The sequence below is a fragment of the Lemur catta genome, chromosome 17, assembly GCF_020740605.2.
Source record: "Lemur catta isolate mLemCat1 chromosome 17, mLemCat1.pri, whole genome shotgun sequence".
Lineage (NCBI taxonomy): Eukaryota > Metazoa > Chordata > Mammalia > Primates > Lemuridae > Lemur > Lemur catta.
In genome coordinates this window covers 42,031,116-42,056,092 of record NC_059144.1, presented here as the reverse complement: position 1 = coordinate 42,056,092, position 24,977 = coordinate 42,031,116, and the positions used below count along the sequence as shown (strand labels likewise).

The window sequence follows — 24,977 nt, the reverse complement described above, 5'->3', positions numbered from 1 at the left end:
TGAAAGGTTTGGCAACAAGATAGCCACCCTCCTGCATGGCAAAATTGGTTTAAGCAGTGTAGTGGCTTTAGATGGGGCGTGTGTGCCCTAAGTCACCCAGGTTCCTATCTGGCCATCCTTTCTCATTTCTTTACTTGCCTGGCTCTGTAGTTATCACGTTTGCAAAGCCCTTTGTTTAAAGCTCTGCAGAAAACAGTATTGTTCTTTGTGTCATCAAGAGAAACATGTGGTCTAAAAGTCCTATTTTCCTTCACAGTCCTCAAGAATATCAAAGGGACATTTATATAAGTTATCAAAAAAACTCTTGCAGTGGTAGTCCCTGCTGTACATAGGCACCTCTTCTATTATCTTGTTAAGACCTAAGATCGGTAGTGCTCTTGGTACTCAATGGTGTGATTAAGATTGTGTGTGTATGTTTCCTGAAAAGCTATAAATTTGTAAGGGAAAACAACAGACTACAAAGGTAATTTCCTTTATTTTGCTAAATTGTAAAGATCTCAGTTTGATACTAATTCTAAATGTTAAACAGAATGACCACTTCACAGATACTTAACACAATTGACATATTAAACACATTTCTGTAGAGTATATTCTATCATTTAAAGTAGGAATAAGACCCAATGAATGTATTAATAAATAATCAACTGTCCTTAAGTATATCATCTGTGATTACCTTGGTAAGACTAAGTTTACTACATCTTAATTCCAGGCATAAAATGAATGATTTGGAGAGTTTTTTTGTTTGGGACAGGTGGAAAAAAAGCAGGACAGGTAAATGATCCACAGTTTAAAATACAAATTCTTGTAACATTGCATCTCACATATTCAAGACATCCTCCAAGGGCTAAAAACACATGACAGTTCTCAGAAACAGTATTATAATCCATTAATAAGTCAGTCATCTAATACATTACAATCAAAACGCTCCTTATAAAAAAGGAGTCCATGAATTCACAGATAATGTCGAATCCCAGGCTCTTCACCACATTACCGAAAAAATGCAAATAAATATATCTTTGACATATTATGGCAATTCACATCTTTCTCATCAGACCATACCAGTCATCTCAGTACTGTGGAAATGTTCCATCGATTTTGGCAGCCCAGGCCATGAGGCCCCCCACAACATCCCGCACCGTAAAAGAGCCTAACTCATGGGCTGCTGCTAAGGACTGGAGGATCTTCACAGCTTTCTGGGAGTCATTTCCCAGTTTGCAAATGACATAAATGGAGAGATCAGGCCCTTCCTCTGTGCCCCGCTTCTCTTCCCGGATTGCTTCTCCTAAGAGTTTCAAGCTCTCCGCATCCCTCCGTTCCAAATGTTTCAAAGGGATATGTACGGCATGAGGCAAACGACAGATGTCCACTTCCACTTGGGGCCTGACGTCCAGCAACAGATGCGATGCCCCAGAATCCAGAAGTCGCTTATAGTCGGTGACAGAAACTCGCTCTTCTGAGCTCAGTAACTGCAGGGAGCGGCACTTATCATTGGCTGAGGAGCCACAGAAGGCTTCATAGTCCTGGAGCTCAGTCACAGTGGGCCGCTCCCCGCAAACTGCGCAGTCGGGCCTGCGGCTCCGCAGCTGAATACAGCGGAAATGCCCTCTGAGGGCATCGAAGAGCAACATCCTGCCACTGTAAGAGGGGCCCAGCCCCGCAGCGATTTTCAGCACTTCCAGTGCCTGCAGACAGCCCAGGACCCCAGTCACGACACCGAGCACCCCGCCATCGGCGCAATTGGTCACCGTCTCAGCGGCGGGAGGTTGAGGGAATACGCAGCGGTAGCAAGGCCCACCGTCATAGTGGTAGACTATGATTTGGCCCTCGAAGCGCAAGGCACTGGCAGACACAAGAGGCCGGCCGGCCAGCACGCATGCGTCGTTCACCAGGTAGCGAGTGGGCATGTTGTCGGAGCAGTCCGCCACCAAGTCATAGCGGCGGACCAGGTCTAGAGCCGTGGCTGGCGTAAGGGCCTGGGCGTAGGGCACGCACTCCACCGCCGAATTGAGCCGGCGCAGCGAGGCCGCAGCCGAGAAGGCCTTGGCCTGGCCGGCCAGCGCCTCGCCGTGAAGCACTTGGCGGGGCAGGTTGCTCATTTCCACCACGTCGTAGTCCAAGAGGCCGAGGCGGCCCACGCCGGCTGCTGCCAGGTACTGCGCCAGGGGACAACCGAGCCCACCGCAGCCCACGACTAGCACGGACGCGGTTGCCAGGCGAAGCTGTCCGTGCACGCCCAGCTCGGGCAATATTAGCTGGCGACTATAGCGCAGAATCTCATCTCGGGAGAGGGCGGCCTTCAGCGGCAGCGGCGACACCGCATCCAGCTGTTCTGGCTGGGGTTCCTGCTCCGTCAGCACAGCCGCCGCCAGCCTCTGCTTCAGAAAACTCAGCTCCTCCTCACGCCGGGCAACTTCAGCCTGCAAGGCGAGCACGTCCTCCCTGGCAGCCATGGCGGCTTCTTCCGGAAGCTGTCGCGAACGGCATTTCCGTTTCCGGCTTACTGTCGCCTAGCGACTGGGATAAACTAAAAAGCTTCGTGGAGCTTGGGAAAAGGTGATGAATAAACAAGTACTTCCTGAAGAAAAGTTCAGATTAGCCTTTAAACGTGCATAGTCCTGAATATCTCCAATGGCACCACACAGAGCCCTAGAAGAACTAGAACCCAATCACACAGACCGTCACGCTCTTCCCGAACGTGGAACAGTCCGGGCCGCCGCGCTCGCGCCGCGGTTACATAATTCCGCTTCCGGCATCTTGCGCAGTTCCGCCATGGCCTCCTTGGGAGCCAGTCGCAGTCCTCCCGGGTCTCGCCGGGAGCCGGAGGTGCGCAGTCTGCGACGGGACAAGTATTCGGTGCTTTTACCCACCTACAACGAACGCGAGAACCTGCCGCTCATCGTGTGGCTGCTGGTGAAGAGCTTCTCCGAGAGGTAGCGCACCAGGCCGCCGTCCCCAGGAGCGAGATGAGCTGGCTTCCCCCGCTTGGGTGTCGCCAGTTGGCTGCGCGAGGCGGCCCTGCCCGGCCTTTCTTGGGCTCACTCAGGAATCTTCGGGGTGGAGGTCACCCTGCGAGGAAAGCGGAGGCGGATACTTCTGGGGTTCTCTCCATGTCCTGGATTCTCCTTCCTGCCCTTGGGTTTTGTGACGCTCATTTATCTTTTTTATAAACTCCTCTCGTTTCCCCGCTCCCCGCTTTTTCTTAGAAGGGTCGGCCGCCCTTTTACTTGGGGGCTGAAAGCCTGACCTCACGCCTCCGTCTAGGCGGTCAGGATCTGCGGCAAGAGCCAGGAGTCTAAGCGAGCGCGCTCACTGGCCGCCTCGGTGCCGAGTGCTTATATAAGCATGAGATTTGGTCTGTGTGGGTTAGGGAGCTGTTGATGGGCACGGTAATCTTTCTGGAAAGGAGAGAGCAGAAGGGCATCTTCGCTGATCACTTGTGAATGTTTGCTGTGGTTGTTAGAAACTGTGGGAGGGGGGCTTGGAATTTGAATTTGGAAGTGTTATGCAATCTTTTAAAAACTTTAGAAAATCCTGGAATCAGTACACAGTAACTTGTTTTATGGTTACATATGCATTGAAATTTTTGATCTTTCCTCATTAACACATACAAACATGGCAAATTATTTTGAGTTAGGTAATATTCCATACGGCTGTGTTATTTATTTAATCAGGTCATGTCAGTGAACAGATGATTTCTAGAGGTTTTTGTTTTTATTTTTTGGCTTTTGCTTTACAAATGAGAGCAGGGATTTTTTTTACGCCATATTTTCCGTGATTTAGAAAAATGTTGAAAGATAATGCTCCTTTATTACATGAATGTTGCAGCAAACACACTCTTAACGAGTGTACCGGGGATAAAGTCTTAAATGTGGAATTGTTGTGATGACAGAGATATGCTTTAAATTGGCAATTATTTCCAAATTGCTCTCCAAAAAAGATTGTGCCAATGTAGGACTCTAATCTTCAGCGTGCCTGTTACCCACCAACCAGCCAATTTGAGCGTTGTTAGTGACATTGTTGGAAATAATTTGTGGAAACCATTGCTGTTTTTATTGTTTTTCTTTCAATAACTGTCTTCACATACATAGCCCCTCAAAGTTTTAACATTTATATCTTTTCTTCCATTTAGTTAATCTTTTTATTTTGATTTCTGCAATCCTTTTCCAAATTAGAGGAGTTAACCATCATGTAGCTGATCTTGTTCAGGGTTTGTGTTCTAATTTTGTGATATTTTTGCTGTATTCTAATTTTTTATATAGTGCAGGTTATCTTTTAATGGTTTGTGAGTGAATATTTTAAAATCAAAATGAAGTTTAATAAAGGAAACAACTATTTTCTGCTCAGATGCAAATTGCTTGAAGTCAGCTCAGCTTGATTCCTTTAAGCTGCCCCACCTCAGTTGGTGTGGCTGCTTTAAAATGGGAGAGCAGAGTCATTTAGCTTATAAATGACTCCATTTTGTTTAAGAAATACCTCTTTCAGCATGTCTATTAGAGTCACCTTACATCCTTGGTATGTAAAACACTGTGCCCAAATTTAAGGCACTGTGGGAAGCTGAAATCATTGTATCTACTCTAGGAGAATAGATGCACTGAGTTTTGCTTTCTTCATAGTTTGCTGGGACTGACTCTTTTAAAGCCTTTAAGCGTGAAATGTGTTTTCTGGTGGATTTCCTTGCGTATGGTTAAGTTAGGACCAAGAGGAAACAGAATGTTAGGTCTTAGAGGTTTGGCTGTGCCTCCTTTTCTTTCCTCTTTCCCCTTTTCCAGATAAAGTGAACAAAAAGAATGTCTTGGTGAGTAGAGGGACACATAATGGTGATCACTTACCCATGTAATATTTATCTACCAAGTATTGTGTTGGCTTGTTTTTAAAATAGAAGCTACCACTTGAAGTTAATGGAAAGTGACAGAGATGTTAATTCTGAAACCCAGTGAAATATTTTGTAATTCTACTGCCTTTAAACATTAATAAAAATTTAAATTTTTTATTTTAGTGGAATCAACTATGAAATTATAATCATAGATGATGGAAGCCCAGATGGAACAAGAGATGTTGCCGAACAGTTAGAGAAGATCTACGGGTCAGACAAAATTGTAAGTTATATGAACATTTTTCCGTCATATGAGTTGTGTTTATGTAGGGGAAAGATGAGAAATGAATAATGTTTAAATATAACCTATTTGTTCTGTAGAACCTGGAAAGATAAAGAGTGTCTTATACTCTTGGGATTTAAATGCATTTTCATTGCACTTAAAATTTTACATATCTTTGGTATGTTGGGTTACTGGCAATTTTACAGCAAAAGAGTGAGCCTTTGGATGAACTCTATTTATGACTGATTTTGCAGGTAAATTTTCTTGAAGGGCAGAATTAAAGCATGATACTGAATTGACAAGACAGGTTGCAATTGGTAGCATTTGTCTTAATCTTTCTTGCTCCCTTTCTTTCTCTAGGTATTCTCATACTTTCGGTAGAGAATATTGCCTGCAAGTAAGAGCTTGTAGGTGGGAAAGGTGACTGTTTTCATGTGAAACAGTAATGACTTTTCAGAGTACTTGGTATTTTTATTTTTAATCTGTAGAATAGTCTCGTGGGAGTAGTTTGACCTTTTGAGTCCTAAACTTCAGATTTTCCTACTGTACTTTGAAACTTGTTAGTCTTCTATAGGAGTAACTTAGGCAGATATAGAGTTTATTTTATTATGGTTTCATAAATTTTATTTTATTTCTTATTTATTTATTTATTTATTTAGTTTAGATCCCCCAAGGGGGTGCACCGTTCGTGGAAGTACTGCAATACCAGGTCGATGTGTGAATAAATTTTATTTTTTGATCGCTGGTTGGATTTATAAATGTTTGCACATACTTGTGAGCTCTACTTTTATAATTCATATTTATAAATTATTGGAGATTAGAGTTTCTCAATCTCAGTACTGTTGACATTTGAGACAGGCTAAATTCTTCTTTGCTGTAGGAGGCTCTCCTGTGCATTTTAGGATGTTCCTTGGACTCTACTCACTGGATGCTAGTAGTGGCCCCCCAGTTGGCAGTCAAAAATGTCTGGATATTGTCAGATGTCCCCTTGGGGGCAAAATTGTCCCTTTCCCTTAACAGAGAACCATTGATATAGAGAAATAAAGAAGTTTCTTGGAGAACCTTTATTGATATTTGCATTTATTTCAAAAATGGCAATTAATCATCATAAATAATAGACACTGGGTCCAAATATTCTTGATTACTCTTAGTGATAGATATAATTTCTACAAGTAATGTTTACTTAGAGGTGAATATCAGTTGTAGGTCTTGGTTGGTGGGAAAAGTTTAAGGGAATTGTATTATTCATATACATGGTAAATCTATCCTATACTGTAGATTCAGTCTATCTCATGGAGGAGTGACCTTGAGTCCTCTCTGAAAATCTACTAGCAGCAGGAGCTAAGAAGAGGACAGATTTTCAGCCTTCTAGCAGAGGTTTTCAGTGATGTTAGGTTTAAAATTTTGACCAGCAATTCCCCAGTTTTTCTGTAGAAGCTCCGAGTCAAGGGCTCTGATTCAGATTAATTATGGATAGAATACTCTGAGTTACGTGCTGCTGTTTAATTTGGGAACATCAGCCTGACAACATTTGGAATGCTTTTGTCATAGAACCTCCGCCTTGGGATGTGATTGGTTGGTTTTAGGGAATGCCTACTAAATTGGCCTTTCAGATTCTAAAACAGCATTGTCTTCAAAGACATTTTTTTCTATCCACCTAATAAAATTCAAAATAATGAGAAAAAATTAGCATTCACTGTTATGATTTCCCTGTAGTACCAGATAAAATTCCTTATTCATTCATCACTTTATGACCTTTAAATAATTGAAACTAGAAAATGACCTTTTTAAAAAACCAAAACACAATATCAGGCCATGCCAGGGGTGGCACTTACTTGCTTTTAAATGATGTATATTTGTTTAGTTGGGGGGAAGATGAGAAAAATGCTTATTGAAACCACCTTAGAATACCTTACATAAAGTATTTAGCACAGATGCTTTGTCAGTTGGCTGAAATGAATGTTTCAGAAAAAAAAACAAGGTATATTTTTTTAAAGCTCAGTAGGTAAGGAAACTGAGACAAGAGGTTAAGTCATTTTCCAAGGTTATGCAGCTCCCTGGGACCATCAAAAAATTGGGGGCAGTTATTCTGAACTGGTAACGATGCTTACAGGGCAGGGAGATTCAAGACTGTGGAGGACTTCAACCTTTCTATATTGAATAGTTCCACTGTGTTTGGTTTGTAGTTTGTTTCATCCCCCAACTTGAGATCAGATAAAGTCATCTGTGTTTTATCATTTTTTTCCCAGCTTTGTTGAAGTATAATTGACAAGTAGATTGAATATATTTAAAGTATACAGTGTGATGATTTGATATATGTGTACATTGTGAAATGATCACCACAATCGGGTAATGAACACATCCATCACCTTACATAGTTACCCTTTGTGTGTGTCCGGTGAGGACACTCACAGTTTGTTCTCCTTGCAAATTTCAGGTATACAGTTTAGTAGTATTAGCTATACTCACCATGTTATATTAGATCCTCAGAACTTTTTCTCATTTTGTCATTATTTTATAGTTTAGTATTTTCAAAAATTGTTCTGATAGTAAAATGTAATACAGTCTCATAATTTTTAAAACATCAAACATAACTGTAAGACTGGGAGGTTTGACTACTTAAAAATATTAAACTTCTATTCCCAAATATCAAAATATAGTTTATAACTAAAAGATCAGTACTCTAGCCAAATAACAGATGATTCATAAATAAGAACTACAAATGGCTATTAAATATGAAAAAATATTGATAAATGAAGAATTGCAAAATAGGAGGAGAGTACAATTAACCTTTCTTGGATGAAGATTTATTTTTATTTTCTTATTTCTTTCACATTTATTACATCTGGTGTTTTTAAGAATGTAGTAGAACAGATCTGCTCCAATACTATTGATCCTAGTGCAAATTGATACCGTTTTTCTGAAGTATCATCTAGCAATCTCATGACTCAGTATTTATACCTTTGAGGTAATAAGTATAAAGCAGGTTCTAGAGTTGCATGTGTGGCAGAGTCTCGATTCTGTTCTTTAGTACAATCACATACTGCTTTCACCTGATCTTAGCCAAAAGGCTGAGAAGTGATTGGAATATTTTCTACTGTTAATAATTATCTTTTTCCAAGATTTTCCCTGATAATTTTTACAAAAAAGTTTTTTTCCAAACAAATTATAGTATCAAATGAAGTATTTTATAGGCAGTTATGGTAAACATAGTGCAAATAGTATATGCCTGGCCCTCCTGCAAGCACTTCCCCTGAGTCACTGCTTGTTCCTCGTAACAGCCTTGTGTGGGAGCCTCTGTCGTGCCCAGCAAATGAGCAGTGAGGCCAAGATTCACACTAAGGCATTGTGGGCTCCAGAGCCCGTGTCCCTGTCTGCAGTGCTGTCCCGCCTCACACAGAAAGGGGCCATCAGACTGATGTTAGGAGGCAAAGAAGGGTCAGGGGAGGGTGGGGTGGTGGCATTTAGGGTCTGAAAGTAAAGCACACTAAATAGAAACAATTTGAATTTACTACGTAAGAAATAAGTAAGTACATTCTTGTGAAGTATAAATATTACCGGTGAAACTGAATTTGTCTTTCATGGCTATTTCCTAATGTACGTCCCAGTCCCTTCCCCAGGGGAGACCCAGGTGAACAGTTTGGTGTGTGTTTTGTGTGCATATGTACGTGTATGCATATAGGCATACCTTTTGTGCATATATGTGTATGTGTGTATATCTGCAGGACTAGGTACTGTGCTGGTGTTATTTTTAAACATAAATGCCATCTTCGTATATGGTTAATTCTAATTATCCCTTGGAGATCTTTTGTTACCAGATTGTCTTATTTCTTTTAACTGCTCCATAGTACTCTATTATATGCAACATTGTTTAACATTTTATATAAACCTTTGAACACTGCTGAAAATGTAAGTATGGTAGTCCCTCTTATCCATGGTTTTGTTTTCCGAATTTTGTTGCCTATAGTCAACTGGGGTCCAAAAATAGGTGAGTAAAGTATGATAAGATAGAGACAACAGTCACATAATTTTTATTAGAGTATATTGTTATAATTGTTCTATTAGTTATTGTTGTTAATCTCTTACTGGGCCTAATTTATGAATTAAACTTTATCATAAGTATAGGTAGGATAAAAACATAATATATATAAGGTTCAGTACTATCTGAGGTTTCAGGCATCCATTGAGGATCGTGGAATGTATCCTCCTCAGGCAAGAGGGAGAATGCTGTAACAAAGTTATCTTTTTAAAGAAGAAAGATTTTCCAGCTGTAACAGGGGTATATGATATCTCAGATGAGCTTTAAAAGATTTGCTTTTTCAGGACAGATACAGATGAGGTCGTCATTTTGTCAGTAACTATCAATCATAAAATAAAATATAGCTGTGATCTGACATATTTTGTTTCATTTTGTTCAGTGACTTGTAATTGTAGATGATTGAATGTTTATTTCTCCTTCCTATAAGCTCTCATCAGATAGCATTGTATTTTTAACAATCTTTGTTCAAGATGTATCTTTGCTGTAGATGTAAATTGTGACTTAAAAAATTTCAAGTGTTGGGGGGGTAGGTGGAGTAAAGTAACTTTAAGTGATTGAAGTTAAGTTGTTAGCTTAAAATAGCCTGTTATCACTATGAGATGCTTTTTTTAAATTCTCATGGTGATCATAATGGAAAAAGCTAGCAGATAATAAGAGATCAAAATTAAGGAATCAAAGCATCTACTAGAGAAAATCACAAAGAAAGGAGCAAAAGATCTACAGGACAACTAGTAACAATTAACAAAATGGCTGTAGTAAGTTCTTAGCTATCAATAATTACCTTGAATATAAATGGATTAAATTCTCCAATCAAAAGACTTGGAGTAGATTAAAAAATAAGACACAATTATATGCTGCCTACAAGAGACTTATTTTACCTGTAAAGGACACATATAGACTGAAAGTGAAAGGATGGAAAAAGATATTCCATGCAAATAGAAACATATAACGGCTTGCATGTAGTAAAATTTCTTTTTTAAATTACATATGTAAATCCATCCTGCTTGAATTGAGCTGAAAATGTTTTGTTGAGGTATTTGCCATCTGAGGCAACCTACTTATACACTGGTGAATGCAGAAGGGCACAAGATAGGCTCACCAGGGAGTCTGCCCAAAGACCCATACCTCAGAATCTTAGAGTCAGACTGTTGGCATTCTACTTTTTAAGTGTCCAGCCAAAAGGAAAAAGCTAAACAATCAAGTCAGGGTCCAACTGTGAAGCAAAACATTTATAAAGACTACATAATTGATGAAAAGGGAAAGAATTTAACCTTTTTGTCAGGAATATAACATATCACTGGGCCAGTGGAGGAGATAAGGCCATCCAAGTGTGAAGTCAGGATAAGTTGATGGAGGAAGAATAGTGTCAGCATTTAAAGTCACAAAGAGAATTGAGAAAAAAAATTAGATATCCCAAGAGGATATAAAATAATGAGTTAAATCCTTAGTTTTTCTAGGAAGGAATTAATAGGGATTGTTTTAAATGATAAATCAAATAGTAGATGTAAAGACATGTTGTTTAAAATATAGCGGATGGCACCAGAAGAAAAAAATGTTTAAAATTTTGCCTGTACAGTTGTGGTTAAAGATTTATGCTTTTCCTCAAAAGTTATGCTAAACTGTTTGGTTTGTTACCAAATGCTTTTAAAGTAGTCAGATTCTTGTTTACCTGTGTGAAACATGGTTTCTTATTCCTACAGCTTCTAAGACCACGAGAGAAAAAGCTGGGGCTGGGTAAGTAGAACCTCTAACCCCACATACCTGCTATTTGCCTTGATAAGTTATCTAGTATGTATTTTCCCAGTTTGGAACAAGGCCAAAATACAGTAACCTCCTCTGATGGTGTTTATTGATCTTAATGACATTTAAATGGTTTAAGTTGGGTCACCTGTATGAGTCAGGGCCCACTCAGGAAAACAGAAACCACTGTAAGTCTTTCAGTGTAGGGAATTTAATACAGAGAATCTGGTTACAACAGGCAAGGGAATTGCTGGAGATCACTATCACTCCTAGGGATGGAGCAACAGTGGGAGGAGATGGGGTTTTTGAAATCAAGAACTTGGGCCTGCCTAGAAGGAGCTAGAGTGACGGGGGCGGGAGCTGCCTGTGGCAGGAGCTGAGCCATGGAACATACCCAGTCAGTGCTGGGAAGATTAACGGAGGAAAGACACTTAGACTTTTCCGTTTTTTCCTCTCTGCAGTCTTCCACCTATACCTCCCAAAGCTGTCTGGAAGCCAGTTGGCAAGAGAACCCGGGAAATGTAGTTCCCTGCAATATAGCACAGAGTAGGGATGGGCCAGATAATGGATCTGAGGGCAAACATTTTGGACTACCACACCACCGTAGCTGTGAACCTTTGAACGTTCTTGAAGGTTTCAGTTCAAGAATACCTTAAAGGATAGTCTTTATGTTTAAAAAAGAAAGATGTGCTAGCTTTTAAACATAGGGCATTGTAGAAAATCTCAGATGAGCTCAGTAAATCTGAGATGAAATTCTGCTTTTATTTCTGCTGTGGGTCACAGCTGCTCATGTTGAGAATTGGTATACTTTTAATGAAAAATTTGGAAAGCATAGAGAAAGCACAGTGGGTTTTTTTTTTGTTTGTTTCAGGCTGCGTGCAATGGTGAGATCATACCTCACTGCAGCCTCAAACTCCTGGGCTGAAGCAATTCTCTTGCCTCAGCCTCCTGAGTAGCTAGAACTGCAGGTGTACACCACCATGCCTGGCTAATTTTTAAAATTTATTTTGTAGAGATGGGGTCTTGCTGTGTTGCTCAGGCTGGTCTTGAACTCCTGGCCTCATGCAATCTTCCTGTCTCAGCTTCCCAAAGTGCTGGGATTATAGGCATGAACCTGGCCAGAAAGCATAATTCTTAAAAATTGAAGTCTGCTATTCTGAAAACCATCAATTGACTGGTATCATCAGATGTTTTGAGTGTCTGAATCCAGAAGGCCCTTTGGGATTTAAATCTGGAAACTTCATGAAAGCAGGCAAAAATTACTGACCAGTTAGTGGTATACCCCAAAACTGTAGATAGTCACTTCTTGACAAAAGAAGTTGAATGAGCTCAACTTTGCTAATACGATGCTTGTGGTGGGTTTGGACTTGAGAATGTGGGAATCCCCAAATCTTGCTCCTGACCAGTTACTCTAACTTGCTAGGTTTCTGAGGGACTTTTAGGCATGAAAGTGGCTAAGTATGCATAATTGCTAACTGTGTCTTTGGTTCCAAATACCAGAGCAGGGGTCTATTGTACCAGGCTTACAGTGTAGAAGACACTCAGTGGGTAACTTTTGTGGAAAGGGACTTAGAGTGTTGGGAAGAGCAGAAGCAGAGAGACTTGTTAGGTAGTGATCCAAGCATCAGAAGGTAGAGGTGGAGACAAAAGAAAGGGATTGAGAGATGTTTTGGATATCACATCAGTAGGGCTTAATTATAGTTAGAAATGACTGGAAAAGGCAGGAAATCAAGCATCATCCCTAGACTTGTGGATGGAGCAGTTGGATAGTTGGTGCCATTTCCTGAGAGGTAGCCTGTTGGGAGGGTAGGAAATCAGGACATGATTTTGGAATGTTATGTTGGAGATTTCTGTAATATCCAAGTGGAGACATCAAGTAGGAAGTAGATAAGTAAATCTGGAGCCCTAAGGAGAAATCTAGCCTCTTCAGTGTCCAGTAGACACTAAGGAAGCACCAACATAAAAATGGTTTTTTCAACTATGAGAATGTGATGATTTTTATATATAGTCTAAGACTTTTATACCATTTCTTTGCTAAATTGAAATATGGGTATGATCTTTTCTATTAAATTGACATCAGAATTGGGAGTGGGGAAGCCAGCTACCTTTTTGATTATATATATGAGAACTATATGCTTAAGTTGAAAAGGTCCCAGTTTAATAGTGTCAGTTTTAGAGGACTGATGTTTACTTTTCAAGTGCTAAACAGTTTCTTCCCTATTCAAATATATACTTAAGTGTTTCTGGTGATTTTCTTTAATGGATATAAACACTCTTATTTTTAGGAACTGCATATATTCATGGAATGAAACATGCCACAGGAAACTACATAATTATTATGGATGCTGATCTCTCACACCACGTAAGTGGTACGTCTCTTTATTAGGTATTTATCACAGTCTTGGCCTGTTTTACTGACTTACTGTTTATTCTTTCTAAATTTCAGCCAAAATTTATTCCTGAATTCATTAGGTAGGTACAATTTCTAATATTTGAAAGAAATATAATTTAAACCATTTCTCTTCTGTTGTTTTTGGACTTATTTTCATATTTCATTCTTCATTAGTTAAAATGCACATGCAAATTAGCCAAGCGTGGTGATGCTCACCTGTAGTCCCAGCTACTTGGGAGGCTGAGGCATGAGGATCGCTTGAGCCCAGGAGTTCACCACGGCATTCCAGCCTGGGCAACAGAGCAAGGCCCTGTCTCTTTTAAAAAAAAAAAAAAAAAGCAAGTTCCATGTTTTCTATCAAAAATATAATTAGCATTTAGATTTGAGAGTCGTGAATGTAGATATGTGACTAAATGATGTCTTGGACGAATCAACAGATAATTCCTTTGTTGTCTAAAGTCCTTCAGACCACAGAAAAAGATGGAAGGTAGCTTTCCTATAAAATGGAATTAAGTCTTGAATCATTAAAGTAAAACACCATGAACAAATAGGGTTTATTCTAGGAATGCCAGAAATGCTTCATCATCAGTAATCCCTCAATACAATTCATTTATCGTGTTAATAAAGAAAGCAGTGTGATTCAGTCTATAGGTGCCTACACTTTTCTAGTAAAATTCTAAAGTAGAAATAGAAGGAAACCACTTAAGCATAATAAAGATGACCTGTTTCTAATACAGACATCACCCCAAATAGTGAAATGCTGAATCATTTCCAATAGATTTATTTTTTAATTAAAAAAATTATATTTTGGAAAAACTACATAAGGGGACAGAATTCTAAAATCAAATTACACAAAAATATGCATCACAATTTTTGTACAGTAAGTGAGAAAACTCTGCAGTATAGAAGAGTAGAGGCAAAGAAATATAAAGGACTAAGGTGAAGGGGGTGAGGGTGAATGGCATTTTTAGTAGCAAACTCAGGAGTTAAGTAGAAAACCTGGAGGAGGTCCATGCTTTATTTATCCAACCTTAATATTAGACAACTGAAGGGCAAAAATAAAACCAAATCAGAACTATATATTTTGGGGGGAAATTTTCAATAAGTTGAATTGAGAACCAATTCTTTTAGTTCTCGGGGGTAATGACAGGGTTCAAGAGCTCTCAACGGCCAAAAAATGTTATTGCTACATCCAATCCAAGAGATGGGTGCAATTTGAATACATAAAGGACAGAGCACCTGATGGTGATTATTCCTCTGAAGTCATCATTAAAAATCAAGTAATTGCCTATTAAGTATTTCAGTATTTGAACTAAGTGATTTGAGAACTTCCTGGCAGCTGGAAGAGATAAAAGCAAAGGGGAATGTGTCAAAACAAAGATGATGAAAAGTTTAGTAAGTGAAGAGAGTTCAATGAAGCCTCAACGGCTTAAAGGAAATTAAATGGAAATTTTTAATCCTAATTGCTTTTCATCTGACATGCTTTAAGGAGTCTTTTAAAACTGATAAGAAACAATGAATAGGAAAGAAAACCTGCTGAAATCTTTTAGAATTTATATGATTCTTACTCTGCTACAAGAAAGTATTATTTGGTACAAGGTGTATTTGTGGATGTAATTTCCAATAGATTTATTAAGAGATGCATGCAAGCTATCATTAAACATGGAGATTTTAAGTACTGCAGTAAGACAAGAATTTAGTTGAATACTGGTAAAGGGTACAAAACTATGTTATTTGCAGGTGATATATTATTAGAAAACCCAAGAGCTAACAAAACCTCAGCAAATAAGAATTTGGAAGCCATTCTGAATGTAAAAGCTAAATTTACAAAAACGGAATGGGATTATGTCACTACCCCCCTCTCCATTTATTATAGAATGCTTCAGGGAGTTCCCACCTACACCTGGGAGAAAATCCAAACTTCTTACCTTGTCCTTCAAACGCCTGGGTGGTCTGGCCCCTGCCTCCCTTTCTGACTTCATCTTGTCCCTCTTTCCCTTCTCTCTCCATGCCACAGGCATGCTCCTTTCATTTCTGAGTTCACTCAGAGCTCTGTGTTCCTTTGCCTGAAATGCTCTTTCCTTGTCTTTGATGGCTAACTGCTGCTCATCCTTCAGTCTCTGCATAAAGTCACCTGAGACCTGTTCTGCTTATATCTCCAATACACAAAAGCCTCTGATGAGGAAATGGAACCACTGGAGTAGAAAATGGGTGAAAAGATACAAATGGGCCATAGGTAGAAGAAAACCAAATGGCTAATAAATGTAAAAAGATGTTCACCCTGGGATGTAGTCAAGGAAATGCAAATTAAAATAGCTGTGTGTTACTATGTTATCACCCATTAGTTTGTCAAAATTAAAAACTTTTAGAGCAGTAATATCCAGTGTCAATACGATGGTAAAAACAAATGGACACACTAGGATATTGCTGAAGGAAATATAAGTTGCTATAACCTTTTTGGAAAAATAACTTAGAATTAAAAATACACATAAGCTTTGTTTTGGCAATTCCAGTATGTTCCATTTTGGGGAGTCTAAGCACCAGAATATAAATTTTTAAGAATTTTATTGCAGCATTATTCACTGTGGTTATGTTATTGCGGGAGAAGTAGGGACAACCCACCATGGAAACAACCACAGAGTTGTGAGTTGAATATTCTATGGAATATTTTCGCAACTATTAAAAAGAATGGGAAAGATCTCTTTTGGCTGTAGGGATGTCCGTGATTCCATGATATGAATTATAAACTGATGAAAAGCAAATCACAGAGTGTACATTTTTGGATTCCAGTTTTATGAATACAACCCAAAATGCTAAGGGTGTATATCTTTGAGTTATCCTTCTTTAAGGAAAGAGAAAGATCTGGAGGGACATCAGGCTGTTTTAGTATTGTTTACTTCAAGGCAGGCAATAACAGGATGGAGGAAGGATTGGAAAAATTTATAATTTTATTAATACATTTTAGAGTGGTTTCACTTGGTGAATTCAACAAATAGTACTATTTTATAGTTTTAAAATAAAGAAAAAGCAGGCTGGGTGCAGTGGCTCACACCTGTAATCCTAGCACTTTGAGAGGCCAAGGTAGGAGGATCGCTTGGGGCCAGGAGTTTGAGACCAGCCTGAGCAAAAGGAAGACCCCATCTCTACAAAAAATAGAAAAATTAGGCAGACGTGATTATGTATGTCTGTAGTCCTAGCTACTTGGGAGGCTAAGGCAGGAGGATTTCTTGAGCCCAGGAGTTTCAGGCTAAGGCTGCAGTGAGCAATGATGATGGCACCACTGCATTCCAGCCTAGGCAGCAGAGTGAGACCCTGTCTCAAAAAAAAAAAAAAGGAAAAACAGAAGCAGGTTTGAAAACCCCACTTTGAAATGTCTTTTAGTAGATAATCCATCTATTCTCTTATCATTGTTTTTTTTTTTTCTGCTTCTCTTAAAAATTCTGTTTGGGCTGGGCGAGGTGGCTCACGCCTGTAATCCTAGCCCTCTGGGAGGCCGAGGCGGGTGGATCGCTGGAGGTCAGGAGGTCGAGACCAGCCTGAGCGAGACCCCGTCTCTACTGAAAAGATAGAAATAAATTATCTGGACAAATAAAAATATATATAGAAAAAATTAGCCGGGCATGGTGGTGCATGCCTGTAGTCCCAGCTACTCGGGAGGCTGAGGCAGTAGGATCGCTTAAGCCCAGGAGTTTGGGGTTGCTGTGAGCTAGGCTGACGCCATGGCACTCACTCTAGCCTGGGCAACAAAGTGAGACTCTGTCTCAAAAAAAAAAAAAAAGTTCTGTTTGTGTAGCTCATGAAAATAACTATTGAAAGCTCAGTGGCTTTTTCTAATTAACAACCAATTTATTTTTTCTACAGGAAGCAAAAGGAGGGTAATTTTGATATTGTCTCTGGAACTCGCTATAAAGGAAATGGAGGTGTATATGGCTGGGATTTGAAAAGAAAAATAATCAGGTATATACATGTGCTATACTTTCTCTATTAGTGTAACTACTGGAAATATGTCTATAACAAGTGTTTAGATTAAATTACCATACTCCTTGGGATTTGTGGGATCAGAATAATTTTAGTTTCCAATAAATATTCCCAGATAGCTCCTTACCTGTAGGGTTTTTTTTTTTTTTAATGATTAGAGTCTGGGTGTTTTTCATTAAGGAAAAAGCAGCATAAACTTTTGAACCTTTGATAGAAATGGTTCAGCAAAAGTTATTCTACTGGACCTTTAGTTTTTATTTACATAAACTATTTGTCTGTTTTTGGACTAAATGGGGTTTTCCACCATGTTTATAATTTTATCATTTTAAGTAAATAAGACACTTCATGATTTCAACTTAATTAACAGTGTTGCCTTACATATTTTACCTTTTCTAACCTTCATTTTCCTTATCCTAAAATGGAAAGAAAATCTACTGTTTGATTTTTTAAATTTCTGCATAACAAACCATCTCAAAGCTTAGTGGCTTAACATAAATACTATTTCTCAAAATTCTGTGGATTCGCTGGTGATTGCTGGCTTCACCAGGGGCAATTTATGGCAGCTTCTTTCACCTTGAAAGTCAGCTGTGCTGGCAGGTCTGAGGTGGCCTTTTTCATTCATCTGGCAGTTGGTGCGGGTTGTTGGCTGGGGCATCTCTGTTCTTTTGTGCATGGCCTCTCGTCTTCAGAAGGCTAGACCAGCTTCTTTACATGGCGTCCCAAGGGGAGCATCTGAGAATACAAAGGCAAAAGCTGCAAACCCTCTTGAATCGTAGGCTGTGGGGTTCACACAGTATCAATATTTTGGTCAAAGCATCCCATATTCTTAAGGGATGGGGACAGAGTCTATCTCTTGATGGGAAGACCCAAGGGAATTTCTGGTCATATTTAATCCACCTCAATCTACCCAACTTTTCAGGGTTGTTGGAAGGTAGAGGTATATTCCTATCTGTAAAGGATATATAATATAACTTTAGAAATTCTTACTAATACTAATATTTTTTTATCACCTACTTCCTTCTCCTTGAAGATTCCATTAAGTTCTTATCAGTTCTGCTTCTTAACTATGGAATCTCAAGTCATTTAAAACATTTAAGAGCCTTAATCTTGCATGAAATGAAGAGGTTAGATTGGTTTTCAATCCTGCTGAACATTGGAATCATGTAGGGAGAAAATTAACCACAACTGCCCCTATTAGTCCTCCCTTTCCCCCCCATATTAATATATGGCAGATCATTTTTATGCAGACTGACCTATTACCTAGGCGAAAATTCAATCTCTTGGTGCTTATAAGAATCTGAAAAGGAAACTCCTTGTCAAATCCTTGATCTCTTTTGCTGACTGAACGGGCCTTCATAATTCTAAATAATGACTATTGGTAAATTCCAGTTTTATTTGTTTTTGTTCTTACCTAAAGTTTGGAAGGATGCTTGTAGGTTGGCTGTAAATTTCACTTTCAAAGAATAAGAGTCTCTTTTCTGAAAAATGAGTGTCAGCTTTCTTTTCACTAAAACTTTCTCTTTGTTCTAGAAAATTAACATTTTTGTGAAATTAGTTCGGCATTTTTAAAAGCACTCTGCTCTGTAAATGTTTCTCTTGTTTGTAAATCGTGTTTTATAAAGAAAATCTGATTGTTTTATTTGGCAGCCGTGGGGCCAATTTTATAACTCAGATTTTGCTGAGACCAGGAGCATCTGATTTAACAGGAAGTTTCAGGTACAGTGAAAAACTCTACTATTTATAACTTCTTTCCTAAATTTCTTGCTTTATAATGGCTATTTTAAAGAAATGCTTTTCATTTTCACTCTGTTTTTGTTTTGGAACACTAAAAAGGCAGACTGAAATTCCTTAATGAAACCTAAACATCTTAAGGTGAAATATTATACTTTTTCTTTTAGAAAGTTGAAGGCAGGGCTTAGGTTAGTGTGCTTGTTAACAGTATTAAGGCTAAATTCATTTGAAACATTGCTGTTTCTGATAATATGCTCCAAAGAACATCACATATTTCAGTAATTTTCTGCATTTTATATGAATACTTAATAGTATTGTCCGCAGAAAAAATTAAAATCTTTACTATTTGGGTAGAGCTTTTTTGGTTACCTTGTTCTCCATGTGTTAAAAAATATATATTTCCTCATTTAATTTGATCAAAGCTTTGATCCTTTGGGTTTTTTATGTTTGTTTTTTGGTGTATGTCGGGTCTTGGGGTGTTTAATTTTAGATTTGCTACCGTAGATGTGAACTCTGTATGACCATGCCAAATGACTAAAGATTGCCAGATTTTTTTAAATCTCAAACTATAAAGTGCCTGTCCATCTATTTTAAAGCCCCAAACCCCATGCATAACTTAATAATTTTTACTAGATATTTGCTTTTTTCCATTAAATCATATTCTCAGGTCCTTTGCTTAATGCAAGAAAATTTAGATCGTTAAAATGTCAGAATTCACACACATACACTCAAATTAGGAGCTGGCTGTTGAAGGTCAAATAAAAAGAAAAATAAGCCTCTGTAGACTAAAAAGTAAATAGGTTAGAAAGCAGACCTATGACATCCCTTGACTTCCAAACTTGAAGGCAAAAGAACCATCAGAGATCTGATAAAGGTTTCTGGTTGCCATGTAGCAACAATACAGGGAATATTGGCACTCACAGAATCTCTTGTACAGATGGAGGGGCCAGTGTGGATTTCACAGGCCACAATTTTGGTGGCTTCAAATGAAGACCCAGGGTAGCTCCATGGGTTGTAGAGGCTGTGAAGAAAAACACAGCAGGGACAGTAACAGGGTGAGGATACCTTGCTGCCATTAGAACCATGTGGAGATGAGTGAAGGGGATGGGGATGAAAGATGGCCTGGTAGTTGTGGATTTCAGGCAGTGAGAGCAGTGATTGGGTATATTCTGTACAAATGACAGAGTGGCCAAACACAGACAAAAGTGAGCCTGTTAATTTCACACTTGTTTTAAATAGTTAAAGCTCATTGTCTTCTCATAAGAATAGTGGTTTCTTAAACACATGCATTAAAGTTCAGCTTTTCATTAGACAAAGTTCATTGCCATTAGATCCCTAGATTTAGGAAGTAGGTACCTTTCACAAAATAAGAAAAGGAATCCCAAAAAAGACTGCAGTCTGACACAAAGCCATTTAATAGCAAAGACCACCTGGATCCTAATCCTATTTATGGGATCATATGGCTTGATATATATAATTTTACATTATTAGCCATAATTTTAAAGATATTGTGGGGAGGAGGGAGGTGGCAGTGAAAAAAGGTACCTTAGAAAATGACTCTTAAAGGGAAAGTATTCATAGCCCAATCCTAATTTTAAAGGTAATGCTGAAACGTTGTCTTGTCACTGTCATAGTTCTTCCCACCCCACAATCCCAATCCTTCCTCCCCTACTTAATAGCATACAACATATTATTTGTCTTTAATTTTTAATTCACTGCTAAAACCCCAAAACATTAAAAAAAGTGCCTGAAGCCCAGTATGTTGCTCAATACTTGTTATTGAATAAATATTGCTACCATCAGATTCTTCTCTCTTCATATTTATTCCAAACTTACTTCTTTGGATTCTCATGGAAACTATGGGTAAAGGAGTACACGCGGTAAGCTCCCTCAGGTTCTTCTAAAGGCTGTGCTGTCTGTTGTCTTATACGCACTTTTAAAAGCCAAAAGGTAGGGTAGCCTTAGAAGAAATCTGAGGAAAAAATGTAGGTTCCAGGTGAAACCCTCAGGCAGTGTAGGTCCAGGTGGCCTTAACTTTGAAGCGAACAAAATTACACCAAACTGCCTCTCCTAACTTTCTCCCAAATAAAGGGTAAAAATTGCTGCCTCCCTACCCACTGAGACTCTGATCTTTTTTTTTTTAAACTTCTGACTCTTGAAACAGGGAGCTCCCTGCTATTCAGAGTTACTGAAGAAAGTGACTTGGTTCACCCATAGGTCTTCCAGCTCCTCTGTCTCACTTTGTAAATGTGGTGAGTTCTGTGTTTGGCCTGGTGATCTGCCTAAGGTTAGGCTGCACATGTCTAACTGTGACCTCAGTTGATGATAGCTGAATCCCACCAGGATTGCCTCTGTGCTGTGGTGCCTAGTTGCTGTCTTATCCTAGCTCATCCTACAGGGCCTTAGTTTATCCTACGAAATTTATTAAGTAAATCTTGGGAATTAGAAACTTGTTATAGTCACTTACGGGGAAATGCCTGCTAATTATGGGGTTCTTTGTCATCTAATATATATTGTTGCTTCATTGTCATCTGTCAACTCAGTTGCTCCAATATTTGGAACAGTTTCTCCTCTTTCAACTTGAAAAGAAAATTTTAAGGAAATTTAAAAACTAAAAATAATGGGTGGTTCTGCATCAGATGATTCATTTTACCACATTTTCATAATTTGTGATAGTAATGATGGGAAAATAATTCTTTAACGGATACTGAGAATTCATTTTCAGAATGATTGTAAATTATTTAGCAAATATTTCATGGTCTTTTTTGTTTAGGACAAATGTATCATAATCATGAGCTGTGAGAACTTTTCTGTATACCAATTGCTAGTGAAAGTTTTAGGCTTTATAAATACCAGTGAACTTTTTGAAAGGTCAAGATATAGGTAGGGAAGTATATTTATCCAGGTGGTCATATATATTCTGATTTCTCACAGATTATACCGAAAAGAAGTTCTACAGAAATTAATAGAAAAATGTGTTTCTAAAGGCTACGTCTTCCAGATGGAGATGATTGTTCGGGCGAGACAGTTGAATTATACTATTGGTGAGGTATGTAACTGATGCAAAATAGCATGTTGTATTCCTCGTAAAAAAACAGTAAAGTTTAGACTTTTTGTAATAAAAAGTTTAATGTTTGTAACTACTAAATTAATGCAGGGTCTTCTAGTTGTTTATTTAGAATGTCCATGCACTAAAGAGCAAAAATTCAAATCCCTTTCAATTAATACATTTGATTCAGCATGATTTAAAACATTAATAGAAGGCAGCATCCTCTTTTAAATAACTAAGTTACTGGTACCGTCTCCATGCTAGCCCTTTCTTCTGACCAGTCAGCACTGTGGGCTGAGTCTCTTTGCTGCTTTTCCTCTTGACACAGCCAGCAGCCACCGTCCTTCATACCTCACAATGAATGAAAAATCTCTCATGCCCATCTCCTGTGATTAAATGAAAATGGCCAGGAATTATAGAGCAAGGGGATGGAGGGTCTGTACTATTTAGGGCTGGCTAGTGAGCTCTTCGGGGAGACTCTCATTTAACACTAAAACTCTTATTCAGAGCAAAAAAATAGCTACCGTAGAATGCCCTTTCTCTTGTAGAAGTTATAAGATTTTTTAACTTAATGCTAAAACACAGTGATAGCTAAATTTGACAAACAACTGAAAAAACTAAGTGAAAGGCCATTTTACTTTTGGAGTATAGTTTTTCCTTGAAATGCAACCTGAAACTTGAGTAAACCAACATAATACTCAGGATCAGTGCTTTTTAAACAGTTGTAGATTTGGTTCAAATGACCTATTTTTAGATAATAAAATGCATGTTTAATTTTAAAGACTTGGAGGTACACATAGTTGTTTTAAGACTCCCCTAATTTTGAACTAACTTGAAGGACTTCTGTTGTGGGACTAATCCTGTTTCTGTTGTGTTAATAATGGTTATATACCTGCTACTCCTCCTAATTTTTTTGAAGACTGACTTTAACATATATTTTTTTAACTAGGTTCCAATATCATTTGTGGATCGAGTTTATGGTGAATCCAAGTTGGGAGGAAATGAAATAGTCTCTTTCTTGAAAGGATTATTGACTCTTTTTGCTACTACATAAAAGAAAATTATTTATATTTATGTTCATTTCAATTTAAACGTAAAGCCTGGTTACTGATTTTTATAAAATGTACTCTTACAGTATAAATCATAAGGTAAGGTAACTTTCATGCAAATCTTTTTTTTTTCCAGAAGAAACTATTTCAAATTAAATAATTTTAAAGTTACTGGTTTAATGAGTAATGTTCTCAATTTTTATTTAATGTTTTGCTGTATTAAGACCTATAAATAAATGTATATGGGTTTTTTGCATAAAATATTGCTGTTTTCATTAGAGTATGCGAATGCAGTATTTTTGACATGGGGAATAATTTGAAACATTCCTTATAGCAACTGGATTCATAGTGCTTTATACCTAATGTCAGAAGAGGAATATCAGTTATATTCATGAAATATATATGGCCATTTCTGTATGAATTGAAAAAAAATATATACCTCTGCCCTTTCCTTAAAAGTGCAACTCAGATTTTCTTAAAGCAGAAAAAACAATACATCTAAGAGCAGACTTCTAGAGTTCTTTTCAGCTGTTGTATTAATGAAGGAAATCTATTTAAAGTATATACTGGGAACTAGAAGATAATTTGGCTTCAGGTGAGATTGCCTAGCTATTTTTTTTCTCTTTTGAGCTATAACTTTTTTCACTTTTTGAGCAATAACTTCTATAGGTAAGGAAAAATATTGATGACATTGTGGCACAAACTTAGCTTCTATTTAATTTTTAAACATTGTATAAGTTTTTTTTTCCTCAAAATATTTGTAATCATAGTATTTCAGGACACTCAACAAAGCTCACATCTCTACTAATATGACAAAAATCTCTTCCCTATAGCTCTTCTCCATTCAGAAAAGTGTTCTGCCAGTTAAAATGCAGGTTAAGTTGTACAATAAAGCCAGGGCAAAATATTATGTTTACCTCTCTTCTCTAAAGTAGGTATTTTCAAAAAAGATCAGTTAATTTCTAACTATAGCATAGCTTTTGAATCATGCAGTATTCTTTTTAAAATTTGAGTAAGGACATAATTTGAGCAAATAAGCTTAAGATGAACTTGACTTTCCTTTGTAAATAAAAGGAAGGGGTGTCTCTAAGTTATTTAATAATTATATTTAATGAACAGTATTCCTAATTACATTTTCCTGGCTTAATTTGGCTGCTGAAGAAATTGAAGTCTGATTTATTTGCATTTCTCTCTAGCGGATCCTACCCAAAATGAATACCAGACTATAAAACCTTTGGTGTCATTTTGAACATTAAAACCTCTCCTTCACTGCTGTAGGTGAACCCTAATACACATTCCAATTAGGGCCATTATTATTCTGTTTCCTTTATGTGCAGAGCTGTTCAGCTGGCCCACCAGGGACCTGCATTCCTTGAGGAAGTGACTTCTCTGATCATTACTAACTAGAAAATTCATCAGTGCTTGATGTAAAATTGCTTTTAAGCTAAGATAATAGAAATGTAATATTCTCAATTTTGGGAAGTGTTTAGAGTTTATACTTTTTAACCTAAACCCAAAGTTAAGTTTTTTTCATTGTCAAGTATGTGCAGCAGAAATTAAGTAAACACCTCAGAGAACCTAATGTAAAGTAGAGGTAGTATTGCCTTCTCCTACCTCACTAGAGTAGATAGCTTTTGCCTTTTTAATCTTTCAGTTCTTATTCCCACCATCATTATTACAAAACTGTCACTATTGGAATTTACAATAAGGAGTATTTGAGCAGTGAAGATTCTTTCACCATTTGGTAGTCATTTAGACAAGAATCTGGATTGAGATGCATTTTTATAGTAAATCTGGTGACTTAAACACTGTAAAATTAACATTTAAGTCTGAATCCAGCATCCCTTTTTGCTTTTAAATGACGCCAAGGATGAAATCTAGATGGTCTCCCTTTGTATTTGTA

At 38.0% G+C, this 24,977-nt stretch overlaps 2 protein-coding genes across 2 annotated transcripts; one reads left to right on the top strand and one right to left on the bottom strand.

Moving 5' to 3' along the window:
- Positions 1–781: 781 nt before the first annotated feature.
- MOCS3 (molybdenum cofactor synthesis 3) lies at positions 782–2,540 on the bottom strand. The gene has a single exon (XM_045529265.1). It carries the CDS (start codon positions 2,448–2,450, stop codon positions 1,068–1,070), a length of 1,383 nt encoding a protein of 460 aa, XP_045385221.1. The 5' UTR covers positions 2,451–2,540; the 3' UTR covers positions 782–1,067.
- Positions 2,541–2,742: 202 nt separating this feature from the next.
- Positions 2,743–23,335, top strand: DPM1 (dolichyl-phosphate mannosyltransferase subunit 1, catalytic). The gene is made up of 9 exons (XM_045529267.1): positions 2,743–2,930; positions 4,997–5,096; positions 10,836–10,869; positions 13,161–13,237; positions 13,322–13,347; positions 17,129–17,224; positions 18,893–18,961; positions 21,911–22,025; positions 22,975–23,335. The coding sequence occupies exons 1-9, from the start codon at positions 2,770–2,772 to the stop codon at positions 23,077–23,079; spliced, it is 783 nt and encodes a 260-aa protein (XP_045385223.1). The 5' UTR covers positions 2,743–2,769; the 3' UTR covers positions 23,080–23,335.
- The last annotated feature ends 1,642 nt before the right edge of the window (positions 23,336–24,977 follow it).

Bases quoted from the DNA above. Each gene is read 5' to 3' on its own strand.
- DPM1 (XM_045529267.1), top strand. From the start codon at position 2,770: ATGGCCTCCTTGGGAGCCAGTCGCAGTCCTCCCGGGTCTCGCCGGGAG. The intron at 5,097-10,835 runs GTAAGTTATATG...TTATTCCTACAG, and splicing joins TCTACGGGTCAGACAAAATT to CTTCTAAGACCACGAGAGAA. The intron at 13,238-13,321 runs GTAAGTGGTACG...TCTAAATTTCAG, and splicing joins ATGCTGATCTCTCACACCAC to CCAAAATTTATTCCTGAATT.
- MOCS3 (XM_045529265.1), bottom strand. From the start codon at position 2,450: ATGGCTGCCAGGGAGGACGTGCTCGCCTTGCAGGCTGAAGTTGCCCGG.